Below are 15,316 nucleotides of genomic sequence, written 5' to 3'. Positions count from 1 at the left end.
ATGGAACCCTTTAAATGGTACTGCGCAAAAAATCTTCCCAGTACTTTAGTGCGACAGGCCCTATTACCATGTGTTGAGACCAACTAATCAGATTCTTACCTTAGAAGCTAGCTGTCTATGTAGACTGCGAGACAGCTTATAAGGATTGGCACAGAACCTATGTGCATACTTTATATCTGGATGAGCCTGGCCTTAATCTTCATCTTCTGATGCATCGCAGCCGCTATCATTTATAACGGTGTCCTCATTGGTCTGACAGCTGTAAAAACTCTCACTAACTCACTAACAATGTCCTCAGGTCAACACTAGCATTCAGAAAATGCAGTTTTTTTTTTTTTTTTTTTTTTTTTTTAACATGAATGTTGCACTCTTTCACCAGTACACTTAACTGATATGTACACAGCAGTCTAAACATGCCCACTCATGCATACTCACACTGACATTGTGGTTGTTTTTAGGTCTGTGTGTTGAATGTGGGGAATGGCAGTGGTGTTGACCCAGCCGTTTTTATTTTAGGCAGACTAATGAATGTTTTATGAAGACCCGGCCATTATGTAAGGATCTTATGCCGCTCTCTTCTCTTTCCTTTAAATCCGCGCATTAGCAAGAGTTTCTAACTTCTGCTGCCTTCATCCTGGTCAAGATTAATCCTCAGTCACTGCAGCTCATCTGGAATAGCATTCATAGGAATATTTTGCACTGCGATGGCAGTTAGATTTCTGCTGATGTCTTTTTTATTTTTTATTAATCATTTTAAATAATCATTATTTTAAAATAAATAAACTTGTGTTTGGGATTTATTTTTCATAGGTCTGTTGGGACACCTGAAAGAATCATTATTTGGAGATTGAAAAGTTCTGTTTTAATTATACAGTAAATGAGCTATTTGATTTATAGTCTCACTTTACCCTCAGGAAAGATGTGCATGTAATATGGAAACGAGACCAGACAAATGGACGTTTTCGTCTCAATGTTCAAAACTGTTCGGAAGAAAATTCCACACTGCTTTTAGGTTTCAGATAAAATTTTAGGATCTAACTTTTTAATGTGCAGTCATAGATGCAGTCAGCAGCATGCCAAATGCAGGAGGCACTATTTAACATAGAAGAATCCAAATTATTTTTTTTTTTTTTGGTGCATGTGTGCAACATAGCACATTTTATTAATTAAAATTACACGAAAACCTTGGGCCAAAGCAGGCCAGCTGGGGCTAGAGGAGTGGTTATGAACAAAGGCAGAGTTTCTCCGTGTCTGGAGAGCGTCTGCGCTGTGGATCATTTCAGAAAGATAACAGCTGCAACACCAGCATTAAACACTTTTTAAACTAAGTTGAGCTCAAATATCACTTTCAAATATCACAGCTGATATCAAATATCACAGTCAGCAGTGACTTTTTGAAATAACTTGATTCAATGTTGATTATAATCACCATACAAGGCAGAAATAATTAAAGTGATGCAAAACACTATGCACACTAATGTTACCATAGTAAACATGGTAATTACTACCATTTGAAGAAATCAAGCTTGATATGATATAATATCAGCTTCTCATTCTCGATCATAATCGTGTATTTATTTAGTTACATATTTTATCTGTCATTAAGTCTCATCTCGAGAGTTAAGCTCTATATAGCCTTTGTTTTTTGTTCAGGAGCTTTTTATAAAAATATAGAAATTATAATTCTTTCTAAATGTGATATAAGCTACTGTGACTCTACTGAATAGGAGGCTATGTTCATAAAGCTTTATGTTTGTGTGACTAATTTTCAATCCTGATGAATTCATTATGATCAATGTATCCTTTATTATAGTAAAACATAGATGTTTTTGGATTTTAATATTTATCAAAGCATGCAAACAAACGGCCGCTTTTATCATGTTCATTCTGTGATTGCGCTAGTTCCAGTGACTTATTTCTTATTAATTTTCCGATAACTTATCTTTGTTGGTGAAATGATGTTGTTCTTGAGAGGCATGTAAAGGGCATGTTTTAGTGAAGCAGCGGAGCTTCTGGTCTGACAGTGGAAGTGCAGCGCTATTTTGGCCTCGTGCTACAGGTCCGAGGCTATTAACCCCGTCCGGCCCATTTAAAGCACTGGCTCACACTGGCCCGACAGTGGAAAAGTGGCTATTGTTCTTATTATTGTAAATAATTGCTTTAATTTGTTAATACAAAAAAAAAAAAAAAAATCACTAAATATCTCAAAAACATGGATACTATATGAAAAAAGAATAAAGATGGACGGTTGTTTTTCCGTACTGCTTCCTCAAATTTCACCCAGTTTTTGTTTTTTGTTTTTCTGATGTTTGTGGTCTGGTTGTGCCAGAACAGGACAGTCATGTGCCCCATCTGCCTTGCTAAACTTATTATTTAGTCATGCGTGTGGTTTTGTGTTTATTTGTGCTTCGTAAGTTCCCCTCCATTTGAAACACTCTCTGAAGACATGCTCCTTCTCAAGAAGGAAGAAAGAGAGTGAATTTATGTCCGGCTGTGTTCATTTTGGTACCAGCAATAGATGTCAGGGTGCTGCACAAAGACCCCTAAGAGCTCGTCACTGGAGACTGTCGACACAGCAACCGTAGACCCAAACCTCGCTTTGGGCCCAAGAGCTTCTGCTGACATGAAATATTTCCTCAGGAGCGCTGTTGCTTAGCAACAAGACAGGATAGGCATAGAGTTTACATGTTATATACTTACGCACTGAAAAAACCATCATGATATTTTCTCAGTAGTGTGAAAATAGCTCATGTCTGACTAAATTCCATTATTTTGTCGTAACCGCACACCCCACCGATGCTGTCGGCGGGACGTTCCTGCATCTGCATATCGTCACAGTCGGACCTGTTGAGCGTTACCATGGCATTGGCCGTGGAACATTCCGGAGTTTCCATGATGCTTGTATGGAATTAATGTCCCTGTGCGCAGCTGGCCGTTAGTGGAACTTTACCACATGGGCTCGGATGGATCAGACCTGCGCCACACCGATCCATGTGTGTGTGTGTGTGTGTGTGAGGCTGGTGTTTTGTTGGATAGTTCTTAGTAAGCAGGTTGAAAGGCCTGTTGTAATGAGAGACACAGCTGTGGTGTGGGAAGATATGAGAGACAGAGAGAGCGACCACAGCAAAAAAAGAGAGTGCTCTTTGAATAAATGAAGATACGACACCATCAGCATTTCATGCTCAGGCATCAAAACAAAGTCTGCGAACAAAATGGATTGCCTTCAGAATCTTTCATCACAGTATAATAACTTGCTCTGCCTATGAAATGACTCCATTTTTGCTGACACCCTCCTATTCCCCTCCAAACTTTATAAATAGACCAGTTTTTACCATGCCGTCAAACCCCAAAGAATAAAATCAAGCCTGTTTTGTTTTTTGGTTAGGTTTGGATTGGTTTGGTTTTGCATTTTATTTTTGTTTCAGTCATGTTAGAAGTTAAAATGGTTTTGGACTGCAGTTGCATTTTTGACTTTTTGTCTCTTCTTTTGTGTTTGTTTTTAGTATAAAATACACCAAACGAAATTTTGACATTGTCAAAAAAATATGGATACAAGCCCGGTTAAAGCAAATGTTCAGGGGAGTTTTCTCATAAAATCACAAAATATTTTTTTTTCTGTCTGGTCGTTGTGATGCAATTTTATATTGTTTGTAAATCTATTAATCAAATTTGACCCAAAATGGTTATATATCGAAGATTATCTAAGACTTATAAAAAAAATAAAAAAAAAAGGAAAGTGACTGAAATAAACGACTTAAATCATCAGTTAAAATTTAACTTCATTTTTTACATCAGTATTCAATCGTATTTTTGAAAAAAAAGCACTTTCTATTAGGAAGACTTTAGAACCGTTAGTAGCATTGTGAAGAGTGCAGGATTTGCATGATTTTCAATATTTGACCCAGAAATCAAATTGGACCTAGGTGGATGTGGTTTCATTGGACATTCGATGGGTTAAATAGAAGGCAGTTTTGTTGGGTTGTTTTGAGACAGAGAGTTTCGCTATTTGTGTGTTTGTATGTCTGAGTGTGCTTGGCTAGAATGAGTTTTAGATCACGACGTCCCAGAGAGCAGCTCTTTATCTCCTTATGTAATACAGTAGCACTGTGGTGCTGTGTGTGTACCGGTTTTGTTTTGTTTTTTGTTTTTTTTTCGTGTGTGTGTGAGCGTGAGCCCAAGGAGGGGTTGGTTGACTGGACAGGTGGTGTGAGCAGAAACAGGTGGGAGGGACACAGGTGCACACACACACACACACGCGAACACCCACAGTGCGCAGGTTATATAACCTCTACAGTCATTGATTAAAGTTGTGCAGTTTATATTTGATCTGATAGGCACGTGTGTTGTCATATGAACGGCTATTTAATGATTAACTTGCCTTTTGATTAAAACTTGAGTATGGATTGTCTGAGTTTGATTGATTGCTTTATCATGCCCTGTGTCGATTGGCTCAGATGGCTCCAGTATAAACAGCTGCTTTCCTATTGGTTTAAATGTTGCTATAGCAACACCTTTGCGATGTCTGGTTTGCCTTTCGATTAAAAGTCAAAAGCACAGAAAGTGTTTCCTTCCCAGCATCACTCAGCTTGATAGAAAGTGAAAGATATATTGGTGATTATGTCAAGACATCTCCAGTTTCTAGAAAGTCGCCAGTTTCCCTTTATTGCTGTAGCTTCCCTTCGACCTCAGCGTAACCTCATGTAGAAAAATACAGATTTTAATTAAATATTGACTGCTTCACTTCTGTGATGATATAAATCTATTCATGCAATTACACAGATGTTTTATGTGTGTACTGATGGAGGTTTCGTTGTTATTTCAGAGCCCATTGTAAGGAACGGCCGGCCGCCCTCGTCCCACAGCATGCATTCGTTTTTGCACCAGTACACGGGCTCCTTTAAGAAGCCTCCCCTGCGCCGACCGCACAGTGTCATCGGGGGCAGTCTGGGGTCCTTCATGGCCATGCCTCGAAACGGCAGCCGACTCGGTGAGTGACCAATCATAACACACATTACAGGCTGTTTTCAAGAGTCACCATTTAAAGACCTATTCAGAAGGATTCAGCATGAAACACGTTTTTTAAAAAGATAAAAATGCCTCCATTAACATTCTGACTGTTCAATATAATGTGCAACAATAATCCATTGCATTAGACTTGACAAAACAACAAAAACTGGATATGAATTGTAATATTTAAACATTTTGAATAATTGTAAACCTATTATAAATGAAGTTATTACAGAATTTGAATAGTACTAGACATTATTACAGGATTTCTATCATTTTAATAAAAGCTTTTTAGAATTACATAAAAAATATATATATATATATATTACAGCAGGTTTAGTTTGTTGATGACCTGTTGTGGGATTATTGAGTTGAATGCTGAGCTGTCGATGAAAAGCATTCTAACATAGGAGTCTTTATTTTCTAGGTGGGTAAGAGCCAGGTCTATGTTTTTTTTTTTTTTTTTTTTTAATTGTCATTCTGATGATGTATTAGTATTAATTTTCTAAATATTTGACTCAGTCTTTTGTGTTGGTTAATGATTGATATTTTTTGGGAGTTGTGTGGATGGAACATACATTGACGTGAATGACTCGGATCACCCTCACCTACAACCCAAATTTGCTAAGACCACGCCCACTTTCACTTTATTGAATGTGTTTGATTGCCAGCAAGGAAGTCTTCTCTATAAAAATGTTTACAGTTATATTAAACAATCAGTCAGAGTTCTGCAGAATCTTGGTATGTGATTAACGTGGGTCGCTCAACTTTATCTCTCTGACGTCATGGGAGCAGTCATGTCTAACTCCGGTGTGCATGCGTGCAACTGCATATGTGGGCGATCACTCACTCACTCACTCACTCACTCACACACACACACACACACACACACACACACACACACACACACTGACAGGAAGTGAGTCAGAAGAAGGTCAGTGGGAGGCGATCGAAAAAGAAGTGTGTGTCACATTTGAAGGGTTCCGTCAGGCTGCTCTCAGAGTGAATGTGTTCATGTGTGGAGCTTCCTATACATGAGGTTATTGTTTACCAGCATCTCAGACACAAGTCCAGACGCGTCCAGCCCCCATTCCCACATTCTTACCTGTTAACAGTGATGTCAGAGCTTCTGTTTTTTTTTTTTTTTTTTTTCATTGATTGTGAATTTGTAAGCTGTAATGTAAATGCATTCAATAAATTATCATCTCGAGTTTCCTCCAATAGGATGCATTTCAAGTCAAAGTGATTTCAAAGACAGTCTGGAGTTTATTAGAGTTTGACCCACTTTCGTTCTTGCAGGAGTTTTCCGTGCCACACTTTTTCTTTTTTGGAAAAGTAGAACACTGCACATTCTAGACTTTCACAGCTTTAGTGTGTAAAAGAAGAGCAGAGGAGAGCAGAAGACGGAGCAATGGGGTGAGACAGACAGAATTACAAGTGAGGCTGTCTCAGGCTTGACTGAATGAAAGAGCACAGCGCTTCTGATGTTAAGAGGAGGAGGTGGAAGAAGATGAAAGGCAGGAAAGGGAGAGAGAGTGAACGGAGGGAAATGGCGTTATTTGGCAGAGCGACTCGTTTTCTCACAATATGACAGATAAAAAATAAAGTGGGCACATTACCTGCACTTTCACACCACACACACCGTCTCGCTGTTTCAAAGACTTCATTTTTGAAACGGGATGCAGAAATGAGGCTACAGCGATTACCAGTCAGAAACTTGATCTCTCCTCAGCTCTCGAAGAAGAAATGTCCGGGTCATGTTTCACCCCAAAGCCAAAAGAATGAAATAAAAACATAATAAAAACATAAACAATGAAGCCTAATTTGAATTAAGCCAAATCATAGCATTAAGATTTTTTTACACTGACGTTTTTTTTTTTTTTTTTTTATAAAATCGCATTTTATTTATTTTTTTATTTCATTTTCTCATTGTCAATTAAAAAGCTGGACTTGAGGACTTGTACCTTGTCTTAAAAAGACAAAGATATTAGACCAATTTTATTGGGCTACTGCCTTTGTGCTTATGTTATTTTCACTTTATATTATTTTCAGAATACAATAAATTCAGTATATTAAATGCTACCTTGATGTATACCAACAATATTAACAATTTATCTCAGTAATAATAATTAATGGGTATAATATATTGTCATTGCTTTATTCGTTATAAAAAATACATTTGTGGTTTTCTCTGTGGTTTTGGTGTAAATATGACTCGGACAGTTTCTGCAAGATTCACCTCTCCCCCTCTGGTCTGAAGACATCAGAGTGGACAAACTGTAGACAGATGTGCTATAATGAATGGCCCTCAGGTTAGGTACTTTTTACTGCCTCGGCCAGATAAAAGAGCGGTCTGATATGTCACCCTTGGGGGACTCCTCCTTATGAGGTGAGGAAGGAGGGGGCCGCACAGCAGCAAACAGGCTGTCATAAAACTACAGAGCCACGACCACACTTTTAGACTTTTTCCAGTTCCCAGTAATCGCTCTTCTTCCGGAACATCTTTATTTTCTGTTGACTTTAAGCCACCCCTTTTCCAAGTACTAAAAGACTGCACACATTCACATGAACATGTTGACTGGACGGGACTCTTAATTCATGGCTGCTGGTTTTCAATTTGAAAATGTGCATGTGGTATTTAAACCCTGATTACATCATGATTTGGCCCATAGGACAGCTCCGATAAGCCGGATCATACTTTTATGTAATCGAGAAGAGTTGAGGACATAGTTCACACACAAGTGCTGTATAAACAAAAAGCACATGGGACAGTGCATATCCCTTCACAACGCTCTTGTTTTCGGTGTAATCCGTGTCTTTCTCAGGAATCGTGGCATAGGTGAATGTGAATAGAGCGTGTGTGTCTGTGTCATGTTTGACTGGTTTTCATGAATATCAAGAACTGCGGGAAAATTATTAACAGACGTTCAGCCTGATATGCTGTGTATATGTCGTTTTATGTACACGGGTATGAATGTGTGTGTTTTTAAAGGGAATTAGGATGAATGAGGTCTTTTACACTGAAATGAAGGAATCACATGTTGCTTTTCCAACACACACACACACACACCCACACTTTATCCTAAATAGTACGTTTATTGTGTTTAGTCAGTTTACTATAATATGATAATAATAGTATTTCAGTTTTTTTTTACATTTACCTTTTGTTTCAAAGAGGCTGGTCTCAAAATTAATTCAAAAGACTCCTTGTTATCAACTCTTTGATGACTTTCATCTGGATTAAGAAAGCAAAATGTAAAAAAATTTAGTATTTTTATTTATTGGTCAAGTTGTCAATATTTAACAAAATAAAATGTAAATCACTTTCAACTTTTTTTTATTCAATACAAATTATATTATTTTATTAATTTACTCATTACAAATTGAAAAGTCAAATAGAGGACGGGTATCAAAATAAAGTGAAATAAATCCTTTTTTTTCATAATAGATAAAAACGGCATAAAAATGTACTTGTACTTGTAAATGCTTACAGTTTGTGACTGAATGGCTTGTGCTATTAAAACAAATGAATCGCATAGAATTGCCTAACTATAATCAAACATGCATTCCTTTATAGTGTAAGTAAATGGGAACTATTGCAAGTATTGAGATTCAGCCATGTACATGTGTATACACTAATAAAAGCTCCCAGAAACTCTTTCCTTCACTCCTCCATTAGAGCAGTAGCACCTCACACCACATAAATAACACATTTTCATTTCCTAACCCCCTATTCCTCTCATCCAGACATTGTTCATGAGAATCTGAAGATGGGCTCAGATGGAGAGAGCGATCAGGCCTCAGGGACGTCCTCGGACGAAGTGCAATCGCCCACCGGCGTGTGTCTCCGCACCAGAAGTCACCGCCGCATATCCATGGAGGTAAGACAGACCGCGTGTGGCCATGAATTAATCAGCAGCACATACCCGCCATACGCTCATTTATTCACAGGAGGAAGCAGAAAGCATGCGTGTGGTTAGCGTTACCTTGAGAGCTTCAGACTGGGGGATGTGTCACTACTAAGAGCTTTATTTTTGGCCTTGGGTAGGTGGAGGGATTCCTCCTGGTGTGTTTTCTCCCTCATCCTCTCCTATTTTCTCCCACGTCCTGTTTGTCGGCTGTTCTCTTTCCCTTCCTCCATGCCGATTCTAAAGAAATCTGAAGGTTTTGTGGCAACTGTAGATGTTATATAAGAGGAGCTTCTGCAGTTCAAGAGCCTTTGGGTTTTTAATGTCAGTTACCTAGTTTTTGTCTTATCCAGCCACAACCACAACAAATAACATTTTGTAAATCAAACCGGTTTCTTTTTTGTCTAAATAGTTCTATGTCTATGCTAATAGATTGCATAGTTCTGCCCACTGTGAAATCTCATTGTTTCAAAATCCCACTCTTCATAACTACGTAATGAACTTCAAATATGTTCTGATTAGCCGTTATTTTGATGCATCATGTGGCATTTCCAGGAAAAGCACTGGAAACAGGCGTTGCATTTGGTTCGCAGTGTCAGACTGTGATTTTCGAATCATTAACATCTGCGTCTTTCTAGCAAGGTTGGTCTGCTGTTTGATATTAATATCTGGCTTTATGTCGTGCTGCACACAAGCATCTAAAAAGGAATGGATTCTATCTATGTGTTCTTGCTCCTTCCATTTGCACTGTCTATTATTTTCTCTGCAGTAGATCGTTAAAAGAGGGTTTGAATAACATTGTTAGAGGATTTTGAAATAGGAAAGCATTTTTTTTTCTTCAGAATTAACCTGAATACTTCAAAACACTCACGTCACACATAAAGCATTTAAAGCTCTTATTCTGGGGTTTTAATTGCAAACCTCAGTCCAAGCTAGTTATTTGGGCACGTGTTCATCACTCTTACTGTCTCCGGTCTTCTTTTGCCCCCTGCTGTATGAATTGGGTCACTGCAACTACGTACACTGTTTTAAAGCCAATGAATACATAGATTTCATTTAACAATGTATTGGTTAATCTTATAAAGTGGTGTCTGGTCACATTTTACTCCTTAGACATTAAGAGGGAAAAAAAGAGAAATTGCATAAAGAAATGTATGTATTTATCACATTATTTTCAGAGTATTTAAGCTAGTTTTGCCACCAAAATCTAATTGCTGTAACATGTAATAACATAAAATAATATCCATATATAGTAATAAAAAATAAATATAATTAATTAGTTACATTATAAATAAATAGTAATAAAGAATGAAGAAGTTTGTCATTAAAGAATTTGTTGTACTTAGTTTCATTGGTTTAAAAATATATTTTAATCACCAAGGCTTGGATAGTTTCTTGTAATGCATTATTACTTAGCATTACAAACTTCTTTTTTTTTTTGCGTACATATTTGTGAGATCTTATGATACATTTTTTAATTATTTTATTTACTTATTATTATTTTAGTCATTTTTATTGTTTTTTTTCCTCAATACTCTGACATGCATCTAGATGTTTTATTTTGTCATGTTCATTATTCTCAGATTCGTTGATTCTCATTAGATTCTCATAAAGTGACATGAAAATCATCTTGTCTAAACTCTTAAAATAGTAGCACGATTTTTATTGCATTAAAGTAATGAGAATTGTAGATGTGCTTAATTTAAGATAAATTGGTTGATATTAATCTTATTAGAAATGTAATGATGCTATATATATATATATATATATATATATATATATATATATATATATATATATATATATATATATATATATATATATATATATATATATATATATATATATATATATATATATATATATATATATATATAAAATGTGTGTGTGTGTGTGTTAAATGATTCACTCCTCTTTCAAGCTCTACTTGTACACATGTACAGTATGGGACTAATGAGATTATTCATGCTGCAAGCTTCTTAAAAGTAGCCTGTGGGTGGAGAAAAAAAGCCATGCAAGAGAGAGATGTAAATAGAGGAGATTCAAAGCGTGATGGAGGGTTATTAATGGAAGATGCTAATGCTTTGGTTTGAAAATGGCTTTATGGAGCCACACAATCTTATTTAAAACAAGCACACACACATTTCTCTTAGATGAGATATGCACACCAAATGAATATTCACCAAGGCTCAGTTATTAATCTTTGATAAGAACAGAGCTTATTTTGTCCCTTGCGACTGACTTGTTTGCGTATGTGTGTGTGATTTGATTCTCAGGACCTGAATAAACGCTTGTCTTTGCCTGCTGATATCCGGATTCCTGACGGTTATCTTGAAAAGCTGCAGCTGAGCAGCCCACCGTTCGACCAACCCCTCAGCCGGCGGTCACGTAGAGCCTCGCTGGTGAGTTCGCGTGAATAAACCCTTCATCATCAAGGTTTAACCACATTAAACATGGTTTAACTACAAATGCTATTCTGTAAAGCACATAAACATGACACACCTCCTCATTGAAGTAGCATTTTATCTCTGAAACAAATATATCACGTTTCATAATATACACATATACATAATATAAGCCATTGTCACGCTGAGAGAATTAGCTTTTAACATTGAGAAAGATAAATGTATATTATCGTTCAAAAGTTTACAGTCTGTAATAATACTTTTGATTTGCAAAATATACATTAGAGACATTTATAATGTTACAAAAGATTTGAATAAATGCTGTTCTTTTTTCATCAAAGAAAAAAAAACACTTATCAGAAATATTTCCTGAGCAGCAAATCAACCTAAGTGAAAGATTTCTGAAGATCATGTGACACTGAAGACTGGAGTAATGATGCTAAAAATTCAGCTGACATGAAAAATAATTACATTTGAATATATGTATTTAAATAGAAAATATTTACATTTTAACCATATTTCCCAATATAAATGCTTTGCTGTACTTTTCTTGGTCAGGATAAAAGACTTCTTTCAAAAATAGTTACTGACCACAAAATTTTTAAACCATAATTTAAAATCAAGTGCTGTCTGTGAAATGCACAATAGAGTGTGTTTTATATCTATTTAAAGGAACAGTACATCTGAAAATTAATAATCTGTCAGCATTTAATCAACCTCACGTTGTACTAAATAAATTGTCACTTTTTGCAATGTTTCTTTTCATCAATGCAATGAAATCAACAACCAGGATCAGTCAAACTCCTAAAAAAACAATTATTTGTGCAATTCTGTGTTGCAAATACATTACTAATACAGGTCCTGTTTCACCACCAAATGTTAAAGATATGAAAAGAAGAAAAACAATTTTTTTTTGTATCCAATAAAAGATTAAAAAGATTCCACAAAGAAAATTGCTATTCTTAAATATTTCCAAAAATTGTCATAACTTTCTTTTTTTATGCCAATTATGAGGTCCATGTCTTTTGCACTATATCAGGAGTGTTCTGAAGCTGTTCAATAACTTTGTGGGCCACGATTGGTTACAAAATGTGATCTAATCGAATGAGATTTGAGAATCACATAGAATAACTCACAAGACTATCATATGCCTTCATGAGACTTGTAGATATATAGTGCACAAGCCGTATGGACAACTTTTAAAGTGCTTTTTTGAAGGTTCAAAACTCGTGGTACATACTTTATTGAATGCAAAAGACGGTTCTGAATACATTTTGTGTTCCATGGATGAAAAAAAGTCAAAGGGGTTGGTTGGGATTGACTTGAGGGTGACTAAAGGACTTTTTTTAGGGAGAGCCGTTTAAGAGTGAAAGATTACGTCTGCAGAATATTCAGCTCTAGTTAATGAGTACACAGTCCACAGCAAGCTTTTCAAAACTACATGGACTGCTGCAGATAAATCCAGCCCATGGACGAGAAACCCAGTGTGTCGCTACAAACATTGTGTCGTGCTCTCAGTTGAGCACAAAGACACATACCATGTTCTTTGTCTGCTGGACGCATACATGATGGGTTTTGCATGTGAAAAGCCCCCTGCTTTCGCATCTGAGTTTCTTGGCATCCATTGTTATTAGCTGTCATCCATCTAAGTCGTCCCCACCTCCAACCCTCAATGTGTGTAAAGGAGAGGAGGTTTATGTTGGCATTCTAGTGCCACCTGGTGCCCATGGGAGTCTGAATACTGTGTGTGTGTGTGTGTGTGTGTGTGTGATTAATGGCTTTGTCTGGGAAATGATTTTGGCTGCAGATATCAGAGACAGCGAGCAACACTCCAGACACGTGTTTCTCACTGATAAGGTCTGTTGAACACATGCAGGCCTGTTCAGCATTAACCAGATCGCATTAATGAAGCAATCTCTCTCCTACTCTCTTTTTATAGTCAGAAATCGGCTTTGGGAAACTGGAGACCTACATCAAACTGGACAAGTTGGGAGAGGTACGATATTTTGCCTGGTCAGAAAAGTGCATCTAAAAGTGTACTAAGTAATGAATGATTCAACAGTGGTTTTGGACACCTAATGAAGTGGATGTAACATCACACAGAAGTTTCATAAACTTCTGCTATTGTAGGGACAGTCTGTCTGCTGTATTTATCTCTAAACCGAACATGTTTGATAATAAGCAGGTTATTGAAATTGTCATGGTCACTGATGGCTGTCTTCATATCATTTCACTGCACTTACCTAATTTTTATTTTGAGTACAATTTGTTTCTTTTTCTAAGTTGTGCAATTAATTAGTCATGATTATTTAACTTCCTTTTTTTTTAACCAATAACATTTGTTGATTCTTTTTTTAACAAATTATAAATCAGATAACTACTGTAAAACTTGTGTGATTGTACATAAAAAGTACTATTTGTTTTTTGTACAATAGGGATGTAATATTTTTTATATAAACCAATAACATTGTTTAATACTTGTTTCAGTAATTCATAAATCCATTGCATACGTCCCTTGTGTGATGTAAGATATAAGTACTATTTTTTTTATTTATCTATTTAACAGAGTATTGGTTAACAAATTTCTGGAAATTGCTGTACATAAGATACTTTATATGTCTTTGTCTTCTTTTATACAATTGGGAAGTAATATTTATTCATTCACTCATTTTACTTTTTGGTTTTTATTTTTTATATATTTTTTAAACCAATAACATTGTTTGATACTTAATCCTTTAACTACATCCCTAGTGTATAACTTCAACAAAAAGCCTAGATGAACCTTAAACATTTTCTGAGAACCAAAATTCTGTTTCCAAATCTAATCGTTACTGTAACTGTATTGTAGGGGACGTATGCCACCGTTTTCAAGGGGCGGAGCAAACTGACGGACAACCTGGTAGCTCTGAAAGAGATCCGGTTGGAGCACGAGGAGGGCGCTCCATGCACAGCTATTAGAGAGGGTAAGGAATCTCTTTCTCTGTGTCTCATTCTCCTCATCTCTCCTCAGAACCTCTTTGGATGCCAAGATACTGATGTTGATATTGCCCTGACCGATCTGCCATTTTCTGTCTTTCAGTGTCATTACTGAAGGATTTAAAGCACGCCAACATTGTCACGCTTCATGATATTGTCCACACGGACAAATCCCTCACTTTGGTTTTTGAGTACCTGGTGAGTGAACGTCCTATACTGCTCCTCTGCGTGTCATTCTGTTTCATTTGCTCACTCTGTTTATCGCTTCCTGCAGGATAAGGATCTGAAGCAGTACATGGATGATTGTGGAAACATCATGAGCATGCACAATGTTAAGGTCTGTCCCATATCGGTTTATTTAACACCAAATGGATAAACATTAACGGTTGGCTTGTTATCAGTGCAATGCAACACATGGTCTTCTAACCTGCACTCCATGTGTGGTTGTAGATTTTCCTGTTCCAGATCTTGAGAGGACTGGCGTACTGCCACAGACGCAAGGTTCTGCACCGGGACCTGAAACCACAGAACCTGCTCATCAATGAAAGGGGTGAACTCAAACTGGCTGACTTTGGTATGTGTAACACTATCCCGTCAAATAAATGATAAAACATGTACTGTTATATATTTTATATAGTATGTACTTCATTTTTCATCACTACTATCACTAAAAATAACTGCAGTTTAGAAAATGGGTTATAAATATTTTTATATATCATATTTATATAATTGTATATATTTTATTTATTTTAATATATTTAACTAAGTTTTCATTCAAAATACATTATTATATTTTGCATTTATGTATTTACAAATGTGTATATATATAATGTACTTTGTTTCATTAGTTATATGTAATTCATAAATGTTCATCAATTAGAAAAGTATATATTAACTTATAAAATTAAAATGTATGTGATTTTTATATTACATGCATTTTAAAAATACATAAATTTATATTTTAATAATATATAAATAATTATATACTTATTTGATATATTGTGTAATTTTTTATACAAG

At 36.1% G+C, this 15,316-nt stretch overlaps 1 protein-coding gene across 1 annotated transcript in view; it reads left to right on the top strand.

Annotated features, from left to right (window-relative positions):
- Window positions 1-15,316, top strand: part of LOC113047947 (cyclin-dependent kinase 17) — a 43,977-nt gene that overhangs the window by 23,391 nt on the left and 5,270 nt on the right. The window contains exons 3-10 of the mRNA XM_026209387.1: window positions 4,823-4,987; window positions 8,755-8,888; window positions 11,192-11,317; window positions 13,260-13,316; window positions 14,169-14,283; window positions 14,400-14,494; window positions 14,571-14,633; window positions 14,747-14,870. Coding sequence (XP_026065172.1) covers window positions 4,823-4,987; window positions 8,755-8,888; window positions 11,192-11,317; window positions 13,260-13,316; window positions 14,169-14,283; window positions 14,400-14,494; window positions 14,571-14,633; window positions 14,747-14,870 — 879 coding nt within the window. The remainder of the gene's footprint in view (window positions 1-4,822; window positions 4,988-8,754; window positions 8,889-11,191; window positions 11,318-13,259; window positions 13,317-14,168; window positions 14,284-14,399; window positions 14,495-14,570; window positions 14,634-14,746; window positions 14,871-15,316) is intronic.

The sequence above is a fragment of the Carassius auratus genome, chromosome 29 (genome assembly GCF_003368295.1).
Source record: "Carassius auratus strain Wakin chromosome 29, ASM336829v1, whole genome shotgun sequence".
NCBI classification, from domain to species: Eukaryota; Metazoa; Chordata; class Actinopteri; order Cypriniformes; family Cyprinidae; genus Carassius; species Carassius auratus.
Note: the sequence above shows the minus strand (reverse complement) of the source record. Positions and strands in the feature narration are given on the sequence as shown.